General features: G+C 36.7%; 1 protein-coding gene across 1 annotated transcript; it reads right to left on the minus strand.

Moving 5' to 3' along the window:
- Positions 1 to 610: 610 nt before the first annotated feature.
- Positions 611 to 14,632, minus strand: pfkma (phosphofructokinase, muscle a). Its single transcript, XM_084099365.1, has 22 exons — positions 14,462 to 14,632; positions 13,631 to 13,704; positions 13,460 to 13,537; positions 13,035 to 13,224; positions 12,721 to 12,886; positions 12,576 to 12,620; positions 12,300 to 12,408; positions 11,618 to 11,713; positions 11,408 to 11,500; positions 11,177 to 11,302; positions 10,804 to 10,868; positions 10,630 to 10,693; positions 10,400 to 10,546; positions 10,153 to 10,223; positions 9,980 to 10,067; positions 8,768 to 8,920; positions 5,375 to 5,539; positions 5,209 to 5,270; positions 2,213 to 2,324; positions 2,038 to 2,137; positions 1,005 to 1,110; positions 611 to 914 (listed from the first exon to the last, which is right to left on the minus strand). Exons 1-22 carry the CDS (start codon positions 14,550 to 14,552, stop codon positions 773 to 775), a joined length of 2,343 nt encoding a protein of 780 aa, XP_083955491.1. The 5' UTR covers positions 14,553 to 14,632; the 3' UTR covers positions 611 to 772.
- Positions 14,633 to 14,930: the final 298 nt, after the last annotated feature.

The following is a 14,930-nucleotide window of genomic DNA, read 5'->3' on the forward strand; positions in this document are numbered from 1 at the left end:
ATAACTAATTAAAATGTAAAGGTGAGAAACATGCAGACCTCTTTTTGTCTGGCGCTGTTGCCATGGTGACTCACAATATCTGCGCTCCATTGATAATGGATTTTTATAGTTGTGGTGCACACGCTTAACTCAGAGTCAGTCAACTCAGAGTTGATTGAACTAACTCATTTCAGCTGTTCTGTAACCGAAAACTCAGAGTTTCCCATCTCAGGGTAAGTCAACTCAGAGTTGGTTGAACCTCCTTATTGAAACGGGCCCCTGGTGGTGAACATAGTTCTTTGATTGGAGACTTGTGGGAAAGTTTATTTGTTATATAGGACTAGGAGTCTCCAAAATTTAAATTTACACTATATATTCCTTATGTCAGTTTTGGTATCAGATGAAATAGTACGTTATGGTTTTAGTTGTTCATTCTTATATTACTTATAAACATATTTATAAATAACACAAAAAATTGTTGGTTTGCGTGTTTGTTTGTATAATCATTGAAGGTTTACTAGACTAGAAAAATGCATGTTACTACATGCTGTTGGTATATTGACATTTAAATCCCTTCCTAAATTAAAAGATAGATACATATATATATATATATAAAAGAAAACCAAGGGCATTTGATAAGAGTATTTTATTTTGCATATTGCAACACAGTATTTCCATAAATACAAACAAAATGAAAGAATAATACACAGACATGATCACCCGTCATTTCACACGATAGTTAAAATGCTCTGTGTAGTCAGTCACATCTGTCTGTCCTCATTTTTGCTTATGATTACATGTGCACTGGATGCTTCTTGCTTATGACATGCTCCATACTAGCATGTTCAGAGGTGTCCAGACTAATCTTGTACTTGGCCAAGATCTTCATAATAGGCCTCAGCTTCAACCACCACTGGCTCTTTGGAATACGGTGTCTGAGCGAAAGAGATAAAAAATGAATTAGTGGGGTCACAAACGTCTGAATGATACGCATTTAAATGCACATGATAAAGGAAGATTCTTACTCGAAATCTGTCTGTTCTTTCAATTCAGCCAGAGGCTGAAACACAAGTCCTCGCTTCCTCATGCCCAACACGCACACAGAGTCTGGGGTGTTAGCAAAGATTCGCCCTGTACAGACAGTCAAATCAGAAATACATGTTTTATTTAAAGGGATAATGTACAGCCAGCCAGTCATTGTCACAAAATAATAAATAATAATTGAATAAAAATGAATATTACTTTGCGACTGACTGACTGACTGACTGACTGACTGAACTTTATAACATGGCTTCTGACCAAATAAATACATACGTGGACATGAAATATTGATTTGAGAAGAAATAATTTTAGAATCGATCATCGGTCAGTAAGATTTTTAAATGTTTTTGAAAGAAGTATCCTATGCTCACTAATGCTGCATTTATTTGACCAAGAATACAGCAAAAACAGTACTATTTTGAAATATTATTATTGTTTTTTTATTTATATAATACATGTTAAAATGTAATTTATTCCTGTGATGGCAAAGCTGAATTCAGCATCATTACTTCAGTCTTCAGTGTCACATGATCCTTCAGAAATCATTCTAATATGCAGATTTGCTGCTCAAGTAACATTTCTTTTTATTATTAGTTAAAAACAGTAATACTGCTGAAAAGTTGAGGAAACCATGAAGCAATATATATATTGCTAAGTATAAAATTTAAAAGAACAGCATTTATTTGAACATTATCAATGTTTTTACTGTCACAATTTAATGCATCCTTACTTGATAAAAGTTTTTTTATTTTTTACTTATGAGTCATAGTGTATATTATATTAAATCTTCCGCTAAGAAAAATTAGTCCATTCAACTGTACAAAATATTGGCCAAATCAACAAAAATAACACAATTGCAACAATTTTGCAATAATATTAATGGTGCATTTGTATGAAACAAGAGAGCGATGTGATACAAGCAACATGAATGTAGCAGTGGTTTCCAGCAGACTGATTTATAGCTTTGCCACGGACGACAGCAAATATAAGGAAATATCAGACTGCATTATTTCTCACCATGTCTGTAACAATCCTTTAATTTCTCAGTCAGCCAGAGAACAGCCTTAGCACCCATCTTGGTAGCAAAGTTTCTGTCAAAAGGTGTCGGGGTGCCACCCTATAAAAAGAATGAATGTGAGACAAAATACTTAAAAAAAAATACTTAAAATAAACAGGGCTTATTACATCTAACCTGCTGCATATGGCCGAGGACATTCTTACGGCAGTCAAAAACACCCTTTCCCTCCTCTGAATACAGGTTGAAGATGAAATCAGTGGTGTAATTGGAATTGCAGTTTTCATTTCTACAAGACATGTTCATTTAAAGGTTTATTTTGACAATTCATGTTCTACTATTATTTGCTGAAGTAACCGATGCATGCTAAAGATGCTGTTTTTAGTTATTCCTTTAAGGGGGGGGGGGGGGGGGGGGGCACTCAGTTTCAGTCAATCTCATGTTAATCTTGAGTATCTATAGAGTAGTATTGCATCCTTCATATCTCCAAAAAGTCTTTAGTTTTATCAGAGAATGTCTAATATGGCGAGAAGTTTCACTCAGTACACTTCCGGCTTCTGAACTGGCTGCAGTTCCTCTCTGATTCCATATGAGGGCGCTCACAGGACGAGTGCAGAATGAATGGAGGTCTATGGCGCTATACCAATAAAAATCCACTTTTCTCAGGATATAATTTTTTGTCTAGTAATTTGAATGTTGTATTCGAAAGGAAATGCAAATAAATTACACATTGCTGGGTGTTAGATTTTTTTGAGTCACTTATTTGCTTTAAAAAGTCTTTTAAAGTGTCAATGACGTCATACACATGTACGACCAGAGATACTGCTTCACGGCAATCCTTCACTCACTCTGGTGCGTTCGCGCTCTGCACTTTCTTTTCACTCGAGGCATCGACAACACAGCTGACACAGGTAAACACACGTGCTAGAAGAGTTTTTGTTTTGTTTGTTTCTGGTCCCGCTTCGGATGCCACGATGCCATCAAGCGGTATCTCTGGTCGTAATCAGTCCTTCACTGACCAATCAGCGTTCATTAGCAGAATGCTAGCGTGTTATGGGCAACAACAACTCAGCCTGTAAGAAATCGAAAGGACATAAGTACTCGTTCATTCAACTTTCGACCTAAACCCCATGTTGAACTTGCAAAATCTACAATCAGATCTGAGATTTCTCAACGGCAATCGGGTGAAAGAGACAAATTTAGCTGTCTAGCCCCATTGACTCCCATTCATTCTGCACTCATGGCGATCGCCCCCAGTGGAACTCTGGTGGAACTACAACCAAAATTCGGTACAATAGAGCTTAATAGGGAGTGGGTAGGCTCTCCGTAGACGGGCTCTGGTTTTATTATATTTATAAAAGAAAGATAGGCTGTACCGAGTCTTTCCGGAAAAAAACGAGCGGCTGGAGGCGTGCCGTGTGGGCGGAGCTTACGCGCCGATAGCTAACAAAACACAGACATTTGAAGCAGTTTGTCTATGAGTTTTACTCACCGCCTGCGGTTCCAACGCACGACCGTGAACCTTTATCGTTGGGACTGCTAAATCCGGCGTCGAACTGGGCCTTGTTTATAAAACATTCATCGTCGAAATGCAGGGAACAAACAAAGTCCTGTGACTGCAGCGAGCACAGCGCTTAGATGAGGTACTGCTTTCGCTCTCTCGCTCTGGTCTACGGGTGCGCGCGCGCCCTTCCAGGATAAAAGCACTTAGGACCGTATAAGGAAATTCCGCCCCATCTGACGTCACACATGCCCATACTCGAAAAAAAATTTCCGAAACTTGTGACAAACCGGAAAGAGTATTTTTGGTACAGAAATACATTAGCTGTGTCTGAAACCGCTCACTCGTTCACTCATTCACTAATCCCTGCATAGTGAATGGCAGTTGAGTGCACTACATCAGCAAAGAGTGAACGAAAATGAGTGAGCGAATTCGGACGCTGACATAATTATCACGCGCCAGAGAGCTCGGACAATTTCGTCATAAACATTACCTACCCATCTTTAATATTTCCTTTTTTGGCTGTATGAATTGTATGTAACAATTGTATGTATGTATTTTTCACGTTTATTGCGTTATTTGATAAAAAAAAAAAGATAATAAAAACACTTATCATATTTATTTACTTTTTACATTTATATGTGAAAATAAAAGAGATCAAAACACTACACAGCACATTTGTTTATTCAAATATAGATATAACGGTATATATATAAATAAATAACCAGGCATCTGGTCTTATAAATTATTGTTTTCTATCTCGCGTGCGCCGTTGCCATGGTGACATTTTTGTTTTTTTTTTCATTCGCGCTCTATCGCCTTATCGTGTTGGATTGTGGGAAATAGTGTCTCAGCAAGTGTACATCGGATGTACACTCAAATTCAGAGAGGATTGTGGGTAAAAGTAGTGAACGAATGTAGGGAATGATGTCGTTCACTCAGAATTCGGACACCACTACAAAATGGCCGACACCCTAAATAGTGCACTATATAGTGGATAGGGAGCGATTTCAGACACAGCTATAGATATCATATATAAAGGCTAGATGTCTCGTGCGCGCTGCTGGCCAATGGAGGTCGACGTCCGCACGTGGCGGCCATCTTGCGGCAGTGCGCTCGCTCACTCATTTAATGGTGCAAATACTTTTAAATAACCATAACTTGCCCAATTTTCTACCGATTTTCAAACGGTTTGGTTTGTTATAAACGTCAGAGATGTAGTTATGACACTACATACATACACTGCATACATATGAAAAATTATAACATACATGTTCAAGCATTCGGAATTATAGCCACGTTAATAACGTTTGTAAGAAACCAAACCGTTTGTAAATCCGTCAATATTTCAGCGAGATATGAGGATTTGTGTGCATGCTGATCACTCACCTTAATGCACAGAGCACTGACATAAGATGGCCGAACGGTGATGCCGGAAGTGACTGCGCCATAAGACATCTAGCGTTTATATATGATATCTATGCAGAAATACTCCATCAAACGTACAACTTAATTTTTGAAACTTTGTCCATGTTTAGCATGGGAATCCAACTCTTTAACAGTGTAAAAAACTCAGTATGCATGAAATAGCATTTCACCCCCCCTTTAAAGAGTCTCACCTCAAAGGTAAAAACAAACTAAAACAGTCTTCATATTACGAATATGGACAAACCTGAGAATTAGGCCTCTCTTAACAGTGGTCTTCATCTTCTCAACAAGATGTTCCACATTTGTCTGTAAACATGAATTATTTGGAGAAATTAAAACTGAACAGTTTCGTTTTGAGTGATTTGATTAAGTCCATTTTCTTTGCTATTTGTTCCGAGTTGCTTGTTTACCTCTAAGTCACGAATGCCAAATTTCTCTTCATATATATAAGCAGCATCAGCTCCTGCAGAGAGACCAGACATGGTGGCCAGGTAGCCGCAGTATCCTCCCATAGTCTCAATGATGAACACACGGCGCTTGGTTCCTGCAGCCGACTGCTTGATCCTGTCACAGGTCTACAGAGGCCTCATGTGAGGACACTACAGAATAACCATATACTGGGGATGCACCAGTATTACACTTCTGGCTGAAACTAATAAGCCAATAATTATTTTTCATGTTAAGTTCAATAGCCGATAAATGATCGTTTTGTTGAAATAAATTAAAGATAAAACGCTTCAGGCAAGACACCTCAGGTGAATAGGGTAAATATTTAACTAATAGATATCACAGTACATTAGGACAAGTTTTCTTAAATATGCAAATGAGGCACAATTTTGCATAAACGTCCAGAACTGAAATCTGAACAATGGATGAAGCCAGGTTAAAAATTTGTTTCGTTTTGTTGACATTAGAGTTAAGGGTTTTTACATTGGAGATTTTGGATTTCTCTTTTCATCACTCAAGAAAGCTGTCAACAGCCATGTTTTTAGGAATAAAATGTTACAAATATATCAGGTGAATGTCAACTATCTGTTCTCAATGCTTCCAACAACTCCCAGCGATAAATGGTTCAAATCACTTGATTCATTTATCTCTCACTTCTATTGGAAAAACAAAACATCTAAAATATCACTAGAAAAATTACAAAAGACAAAATCACAAGGTGGCCTAGAAGCTCCAAATTTTCAATATTACTTTTTAGCAAACCAGCTACAATATTTATATAAATGGATCCATAATAAAAATCACAATAATTCATGGATGGAATTAGAACAAAATCAATGTAAAAATACTTCAATTTCAGATCTCGCCTTCCTACCAAAATAAATTAAAAAAATGCACTATTTTAATAATATTACAATTGCATCAACTCTGACAGCCTGGTGGAAAGTAAATAAAATTAATAACTCATCACTAATATCATGTAGACACACCCCCATCTGGTTCAACCCTGACTTCCAATTATGCAATAAACCTATCAATTTTCCATCCTGGAAACAAAAAGGAATTACTCATCTCCATCACTTATTTGAAAATAATCAATTTGTATCATTCCAAACACTAGTCCAGAGGTACGGTCTTGGGGGAGAACAGTTTCTACAATACCAACAAATTAAATCCATAGTTAAATCCAAGATCAACATAATTAATAACCCACTTAATCCCTCTAAGTTAATGGAAGATATAATGAAAATTACTAACACCAACAAACTAATATCCAAACTACGTAAACTTATATTAAATAATGATATAACAATTATAATACCCATGAACAAATGGGAAATGATTTAGCCTTATCCCCCAACACCAACCTCTGGAAGGAAATCTGTAACAATACATTTTCAATGACTAACAATACTAACCTCCAGCTCATACAGTTTAAGATTATTCACAGGATTCACATCACTGAAAAAAAGATGTTTATAATGGGCTTGAGGGACACAGACATTTGTTCACAGTGCACAATGGGGAGCACAGACGACTATCTTCATGTCCTATGGACCTGTCAATCAGTTCACTCATTTTGGATATCAGTGACCACAAAACTCTCCGTTATCATGGGTTGTGGAATCCCTCCATCTCCGTCACTTTGTTTACTCAATAACTATATGGAAGTTGATCATCTCCCAATTAAATACAAAAATCCACTCCTCATTTCTCTAACTATCGCCAAGAAAGTAATTTTGCAAAACTGGAAGTCCAAAAACTGTATAAATATCAATCACTGGACTAATCTTCTTATAGAATACATCACACTAGAAAAAATAACATACACTAACAAGAATATTATATCTACATTTCTTGATATCTGGAAGCCATTCCTAACTCATCTTCATATAATTCAGCAGCCTGTAACCGGACCCACGCACTCTCCCAATATATGTGTGTAGATATATGTATGATGTTCAATAAGCTATACTTTTCTTTTATTTAAATCTGCATATTATTGCTATTACTAATTATTTTTATTTGTGATGGTGGTATTAAGAATAGTGATATTGGTAATATTATAATATAATTATTAGTCAATCCTCTCTTTATTATATAAATAACAAAATGTTAAGTATAAATATTAAATTGTTACACATATATATATATATATATATTTGAATTATATAAACGGTCTGGGTCGGGCGTCTGTTCTAAGTGCTGTTGGTGGGTCCGATTGGCATGCCCTGTTGTCATGGTCATTATAGTCTCAGTGGTTTGATTGACCCTTCCCTTTCACTGCCTCTGGCCAAATCCCTCCCTCATGTAAAATAATTTGGATTGATACCTGGGTTGGATATGGTGTCTCTGGCTGGGTAGCTAACCAGTGCACACCATGGTCCAAGCCATGGAGAAAAAAAAAAAAAAAAACTGGTTGTGCTCACTGGCAGTTGTGGATCAGCCCCTGACCTAGAGTTTAGAGCTAATATACAATAGCTTATGGACTGATCTTAATGTATTGTTGTTATTATTATTACTGTTACTAATACTATCATTACTATTTTTTATTTTATTTTATTTTTTATAAATTACTAAAACTAACACTATTACTATTGTCATGATTATTATTATCATCGATAATAACACCACTAATATTGATATATTATTATTGATTATAAATATTGACAATGATATTGAGCTTCTTTTTTTTTTCTCTCTTTCTTTCGTTGTTGTTATTCTGTTTTTGTTCTTCTCTCTCTTCTGTATTTATATGTCACTGATTTCTTACCTTGTAAAAAAAATAAAAAAATAAAATATCAGGTGAATGATATATTAACAAATCCCTCTGTAAAAAACTTCAGATTATAGATAGAAATCAAACTGTAAAGTTTGGTGTATGTAAGGGCTACTGAAGTGCATGAGAAAAAAACTCATTTTGAGAAATGTGCAAAGTTTTGTCATTGAAAATAAAGGCGCAAATAGATGTAATAGTGTAATAAAATAAACACTTAATTGTGTATTTTGGGTGTTTTCTTTCCACTAGTCTGAAAGAAGACAAGTTATAGAAGCAAAATAGCCCAAATTCTAAAAAAACAACAAAAAACAATGGTTTTGCCTGTAGTGTCTTGCCATCAAGTCCATTCAGGCATCACAGCCTTATAATGTACATCATGTAAAATAGATATTCATTTTGAGATTTGCTAAAGATTACATTTAAGTAAAAACAAAACATTGAAATAAATAAATACATAACTAAATATATTTTTTAAAAATGAACAAATTAATTTAAAATATTGGCTGATAATCAGTACGGTACTGATAAATACTGTGCATCCCTAAAATGTAGACAGTGTGTGTGCTGTATCTCTAACCGTGGTAATGGTGTTAAGGGCGGTGTCGGCTCCGATGCTGAAGTCTGAGCCAGGCACATTGTTAGATACAGTAGCAGGAATGATCACCATGGGAATACACAGCTCTTCATACTTCTCTCTGCCTTGAACCATCTCTAGTCCACCCGAAAATGCCTACAAACGGGAATGTGAAGACTGCAGTTTTAAAGGGATAGTTCACCCAAAAATTTTAATTCTGTCATTAATTACTCAGCCTCATGGCGTTACAAACCCGCAAGACTTTCGTTCGTCTTTGGAACACAAATGAAGGTAGTTTTTAACAATATCTGAGGAAATTATGTCCCTACATTGACAGCTACGCAACTACCCCTTTGATGCTTCAAAAAGTTTGAATTTAGGCTTTTATTCACATATAAACATTCATCCACTCACACATCAGTTGTGGTAAACGGAAGCTCAAGCATGTCCGCTTGACGTGCGAGAACCAATGAGGTTTATTCTTGTGTTACGCAGAACGTTTGATCTTTTGCAAGAACCAGTTTGTTCTCGCGTGTCAAGCAGGTTCTGTTGAGCTTCTGTTTATGTTCGCTGATCAATGTTTATATGTGAATAAAAGCCTAAATTCAATCTGTTCATCATATAAAGCGATTTTGTCTCTTCAGAAAATTGGGACTAAACCACTTAGTCAAATTTGGATTACAAATTTATTAAATGTTTAATTTAGTTTGCAACAGTAAAAGTTGAGTACATTGAAGTTAGCATTTTAAGGTTCCTTAACCTGTATACTTAATTTGCATGCTTTGTTCAGAGTCTCCACCTCTATGTAATCCCTCCCCCTTGGAATGTATATAACTACAATGCATACTGTATTAGAGTTAGATAATGTTGGAAGTACTGCAGCAACGTACAGCGGAGTTCTCAATAAAGAATAACTTCCGTTGAACGCGATCCCAACTGTCTCCTGGTTTCTGCTTCGATGAAAGAAAACTTTACAACACCACTCAATTCATATGGATTTAAAGGGTCAAAGTGTCAGTTGCGTAGGCTGTCAATTGAGAGTACAGAAAGCTCTCAGATTTCATCTCAAAGATCTTCATTTGTGGTCCGAAGCTGAATGAAAGGACTGACATGAGGGTGAGTAATAAATGACTGAATTTTCATTAACCCTAACCCTATAATGTGGCCTGAACAAAATGTGGACAGAATAGGACATGGACATATTTAGTCACTTGCCTCGAAACCCCCAATGATGATCAGAGCGTGAATATTGTACTTGGCAATATTCAAACTGATTTCCTCCATGTACTTTCCAGGTAACACTCTGCATTAACAGAATATGAAATACTTTCAAGTATTGCAGAACTATAAATGATGTAAAGTGAAAAATAATCTAAAGTGATCAGTACCTTTTGGTTCCCAAATCAGATCCACCTTTCCCTGTCCAGTCTCCAACAGTGTTCCAAGTGATGGGCTCAATCTAAACATTATGTTAGACAGAATATTGAATTGAAAAACAGAATTGTTATACTATCATATATAGTTTGAACAATATTTTTGATCAATTAAGCAGCCTTGGTCAGAATAAGATACATTTTAAAAAAAAATCCAATCCCAAAACTTTGAAACACTGCTCGATTCGTTGATGTTGCTTACCTTTTCCTGAGCCAGACCCTCAAAGCCATCATGAACCGCCAGCATGTTGTGACCCTGGATGAGTCCGATCCTGACGGCTGCACGTACTGCTGCATTCATGCCAGCGCAGGGGGCACCCACGTTTAAAATAGCCACATTAATGCTACCCTGGCCAACAAAATGAAGAAACGCATGATTAAAAATGAGAATAAAAAGATAAGAAATGAGAATAAATGAATGAATCTCCTCACCTTTGTCTCCGGGGGGCGCACATGAGCTAAGAGTTTATATGTGTTCCAGTTATTCTCAAAACTCCTGCAAACCAATCACTGAATACTATTACAATACAAGTTTACAATGCTACTACTACTACTACTACTAATAATAATAAAACAATAGAGCAAAAGAGACATTTCTGAACATACCTTCCCCTGAGTTTTACAGCATCGTCAAATCGTCCCTCTTTCATTGCAACAGTGACATCCTTGGTCTATATTTTGAAAAAAAAAAAAAAAATCTATACATTCTTAGAAGAACAGGTTCTATATAGAGCCTTAAAAGGGTTCTGTCAGGTGCTTCAGATATAAAACCTTTTTAGGGGTTACCATCATGGGATCATTTTATGGATTTAGTTTTAATGCATTATTATTATAATTTTTTTTAATTCATTAAAAAATGTAATTACTTTGTACGAATTAAACAGTTCGTAAACATTACTAAAAAAAAATTGACCTAATTTCAAGTAGAAAGTCATGAAATTATTATAAATATTTTTTAAAAATGTATGCGTATACACACCACTTGCACACACTCCATCAGGGGGAGTCTGACAGCCTGGTTTCCAGAGAGACTGACCACACAGGCAGGAGTTTCTGGAGTGGCTTCTAGCAGAGCCATTACAGCCTCTACACCCATCCTACTGCCCTGATATACAACAGACATGCACATACTCATCCGAAATACAAAAAGGGTGGAATATACAAAGGGAAAATTGAGAAAATGTGAAGGAGTGAAGAGGGAGGGACTCACTAGCACCCTGTCAAAAGCTGAGGGGGTGCCACCTCTCTGCACATGTCCAAGGATAGTGGCACGAGTATCAAAGCCCAGCTTCTTTGACACCAGCTGAACGAGAACAGAAAAACATAATCAAAGTGCACTTATAGACAGCAGTTACATCGCTATGCTAGAGCATCTCTTTCAAGAGCATGATTAGTATAGTAAGTTAAGGAGTTAAGTTACATCTCTCAGCTGGTCACAGGTGATTGGCTCCCCTTTTTTATTGATCGCTCCCTCAGCTACAATGATCACATTTAGACGAGAACCTGCATTTCTGGTCTGTTTGAGGAGAAATAAAATTATGAATCAATGCAAAGTCTCCTTAAGTCTGTATATAAAGTCTTTGATTATTATCAGTACTGTGTTTTATGTAACATGTAACAAGATAATAATAGATATTGTAAGAAAATCTTGAATTAAACTATTTGTAATGCCCTACAGGAAAAAAACTTGTTTTTATCTTGATTTAACCACAAACCTTACAACATTTAGTTAGATTTATGCTTAAAACATATATTAAAAAACTATTTCCAATTGATCAAAATAATACAATTAAATTAAATGAAACTTTTTCAGTTTTGCTTTTCCAGTAGATTTACACTACACCATTCAAAAGGTTCAGGGTCAGTACAATTTCTTTTAAAGAAATGAATCATTTTATTCAGTAAGGAAACATTCAATTAAATCAAACGTGACAGTAAAGACATGTAAATAAAAAAAATAACACTTTTTTCAAAAACTTTAAGTAGTCTAACCAATCCCAAATGGTTAAATATGTCAAGGATGTTGAACTATGTGACTGACAATTATATAATTTTTGTGTGTGGTTTGTCAAAAATGTGTGTTTTCATCTATTGCTTTGTACCTCAGTCAGTCTTCTGCACAAGTGCTCCTCCCATCCGTCATCTGGGGGCATCTCAGGAATAAACACCCAGTCAGCACCACATGCAAGAGCAGTAACTAGAGCAAGGTAACTGAAACAGAAACACACACATAATTAAATGTGAGATTCCAGCATCTAAACCATTTGATTTGGGTGTAAGGGGGTCTGGTTTTGCTCTGGGTTTGGGTCTTAGAGGGTCTGCGCACATAAGCTGACTTCAGTGTATAAGCAAACACACATACACAAGCACATTCTTACCCACAGTGTCTTCCCATGACCTCCAGGATAAAAGCACGTTGGTGGCTGTGGGTGTGAGCAGAGTTCAAAATCACAATTTAGCAACAAATGTCTAAACAAAAAAACACTGATTGCTGATATTTGATCAATTACACATATTTGTGACCTTTGTGCTGTTGTGGTGATACTGTCCACCACCTCAATGATGCGATGTAGGGCAGAGTCTGTGCCGATGGTCATGTCCGTTCCGCAGAAGTCATTGTCGATAGAGCCGACCATACCCACAATATTCAGATGAGATGAAGCCTTGGCCTCTTCCTTGGTGATCTTACCTGTGCGCAGAGGGACAATTCAGTTTAATCAGAATTAGGGATTCCAGCCTTTAAGCAATAAAACAAATGTACACAGGCTATGTTTACACGATTTAATGTGTTTCAATAAGTTGTTTCAATAGTACCTTCAGCACAGATCGTTCATTACCTTTGCTGATTAGATCTTTCAGCAAGTCATTCCACTCAGTACGAAATATGTTGGCACCGGTCAAACTGCCATCGCCACCAATTACACAGAGATTAGTGATGCCCCGCTTCACGAGATTGCAGGCAGCCTTCAAACGCCCATCCCTAGCCTGGAAATCCATACAGCGGGCACTGCCAATGACTGTGCCACCCTTCAGACACAGAAAGAATTCAGACAATCAGGACACTACATAAAGAATAGTGCAAATGAAAGAAAAACTCAATTTGGATGTTATCTTATCACCATCAATGACCAACACCAGTGTCATCTTTAATGAGTATATATTCTTTCAGCATATATATTTTTTTTCATTTAGCAAATGAGTATTGTATTAGAATTGAACTTAAAATAAATAAACTGAATGTCATCTGAAAGTACAGGCTCACCAGCTGTAGCATCATGGACACACTCTCCCATGTAGCGGGACGGATGTGATCCCCTCCGTCAACCAATCCCTGATAGCCCTACAAACAGCGAACAGACATGAAATGTAACAACATTGTTAACTGATATGATTGGCTACATGTTTGTTTTTATTCTTATAAAGTTCAATATACCTCATGGACAAAGAAGACTTTGGCTCCAGTGTAAAGACCAACCCTGACAGTGGCCCTCACGGCTGCATTCATCCCTGCAATAGACAAGAAAACCTCTGTCTGTTCTCATATCATAATCATATCTTTAACTGTAGAGATACAAGAAGCTACACTGGGCTGCAGGGAAAGTAAAGAGATACCTCACGACATTTCATTCCACAGGTTGAGGAATTATGCAAGTGTCTGAGGTATCTTAATTCTGTGAACTCATCAGTAAAGCTCAAGGTGTTTTAGAAAAAAAAACCTTCTCAGTGTCTCTAGTTTCAACAGTGAGCAGCTGTGGAACAGCCTGCTACTCTCCATAACCTCATGTCATTTCAGAAAAAGGTCACTGGAGATAAATTTAGCCTTCAATTATGGAAATAGGTAGACAGGGTACAAGAGCAACAGGGTACAAGAGCTAGAGGCTAAAGCTAAAGGCTACAAGAGCATTAACATTAATGGACCAGACTTGAGCAAATCAAAATACTACAGAAGATTTATTTTTGTTAGTACATTTTGTGCTTTTGTTCTGCTTCAGAACATGTATTTAACTCATTTAATTGTAAATAATTTTTTGTGGCATTTATTTAAATCAGTACAGTTCTTGTTATATTCAGTTCCTCGCCATAGTTTATATATGTATAGAAATTGTCTATCAGAGGGGGAAACCCTCTTTTGCATTAGGTATACTATAAGCATACTCCAAAAATTGCACCAAAAGTATTATGATCTAATTATCCACACAGGAATGTTTTTTTTACCACCCTCTTGGAAACCACCATATATCAAAAAAACTAGATCATTACTTACCCTGGGCATCACCACCTGACGTCAGTACAGCAATGGCCCGACCGACCCCCATGTTTGTTGGGTCCACCACAGCTGTGTTTATGTTTGACATGGTCCAGGAATTCCAGAAATTGGTGGCAGAGGGAATTGGAAAAGCAGGCAAATGAAAGACGTGCTAGCACAGTCTCTCAAAGCAAGGGGCTCCAGAAGGAAGGGTTTTATAGGAGTGGTCCAGTAAGTTGTGCCCACCCCCTGGATTTAATTTCACAAATACCACAGTCACACACCCCCTGATTCAGCTAAATATAAAGTATCAACTTGAAAGGTTGGATGCTACCAACCGCAAAGGTTGCATGCTCAATAAATAAAAGTTTTTTTATTATCAAGTTTACCATGTCTCAATGTTATGTTTTATTTGAGTATTTATTTATAATAGATTATTTAAATGTGGCTTGACTAAAAACCAAGACTTTACACAACTGAAATAATT

The sequence above is a fragment of the Abramis brama genome, assembly GCF_963993115.1.
Source record: "Abramis brama genome assembly, chromosome: 22".
NCBI lineage: Eukaryota > Metazoa > Chordata > Actinopteri > Cypriniformes > Leuciscidae > Abramis > Abramis brama.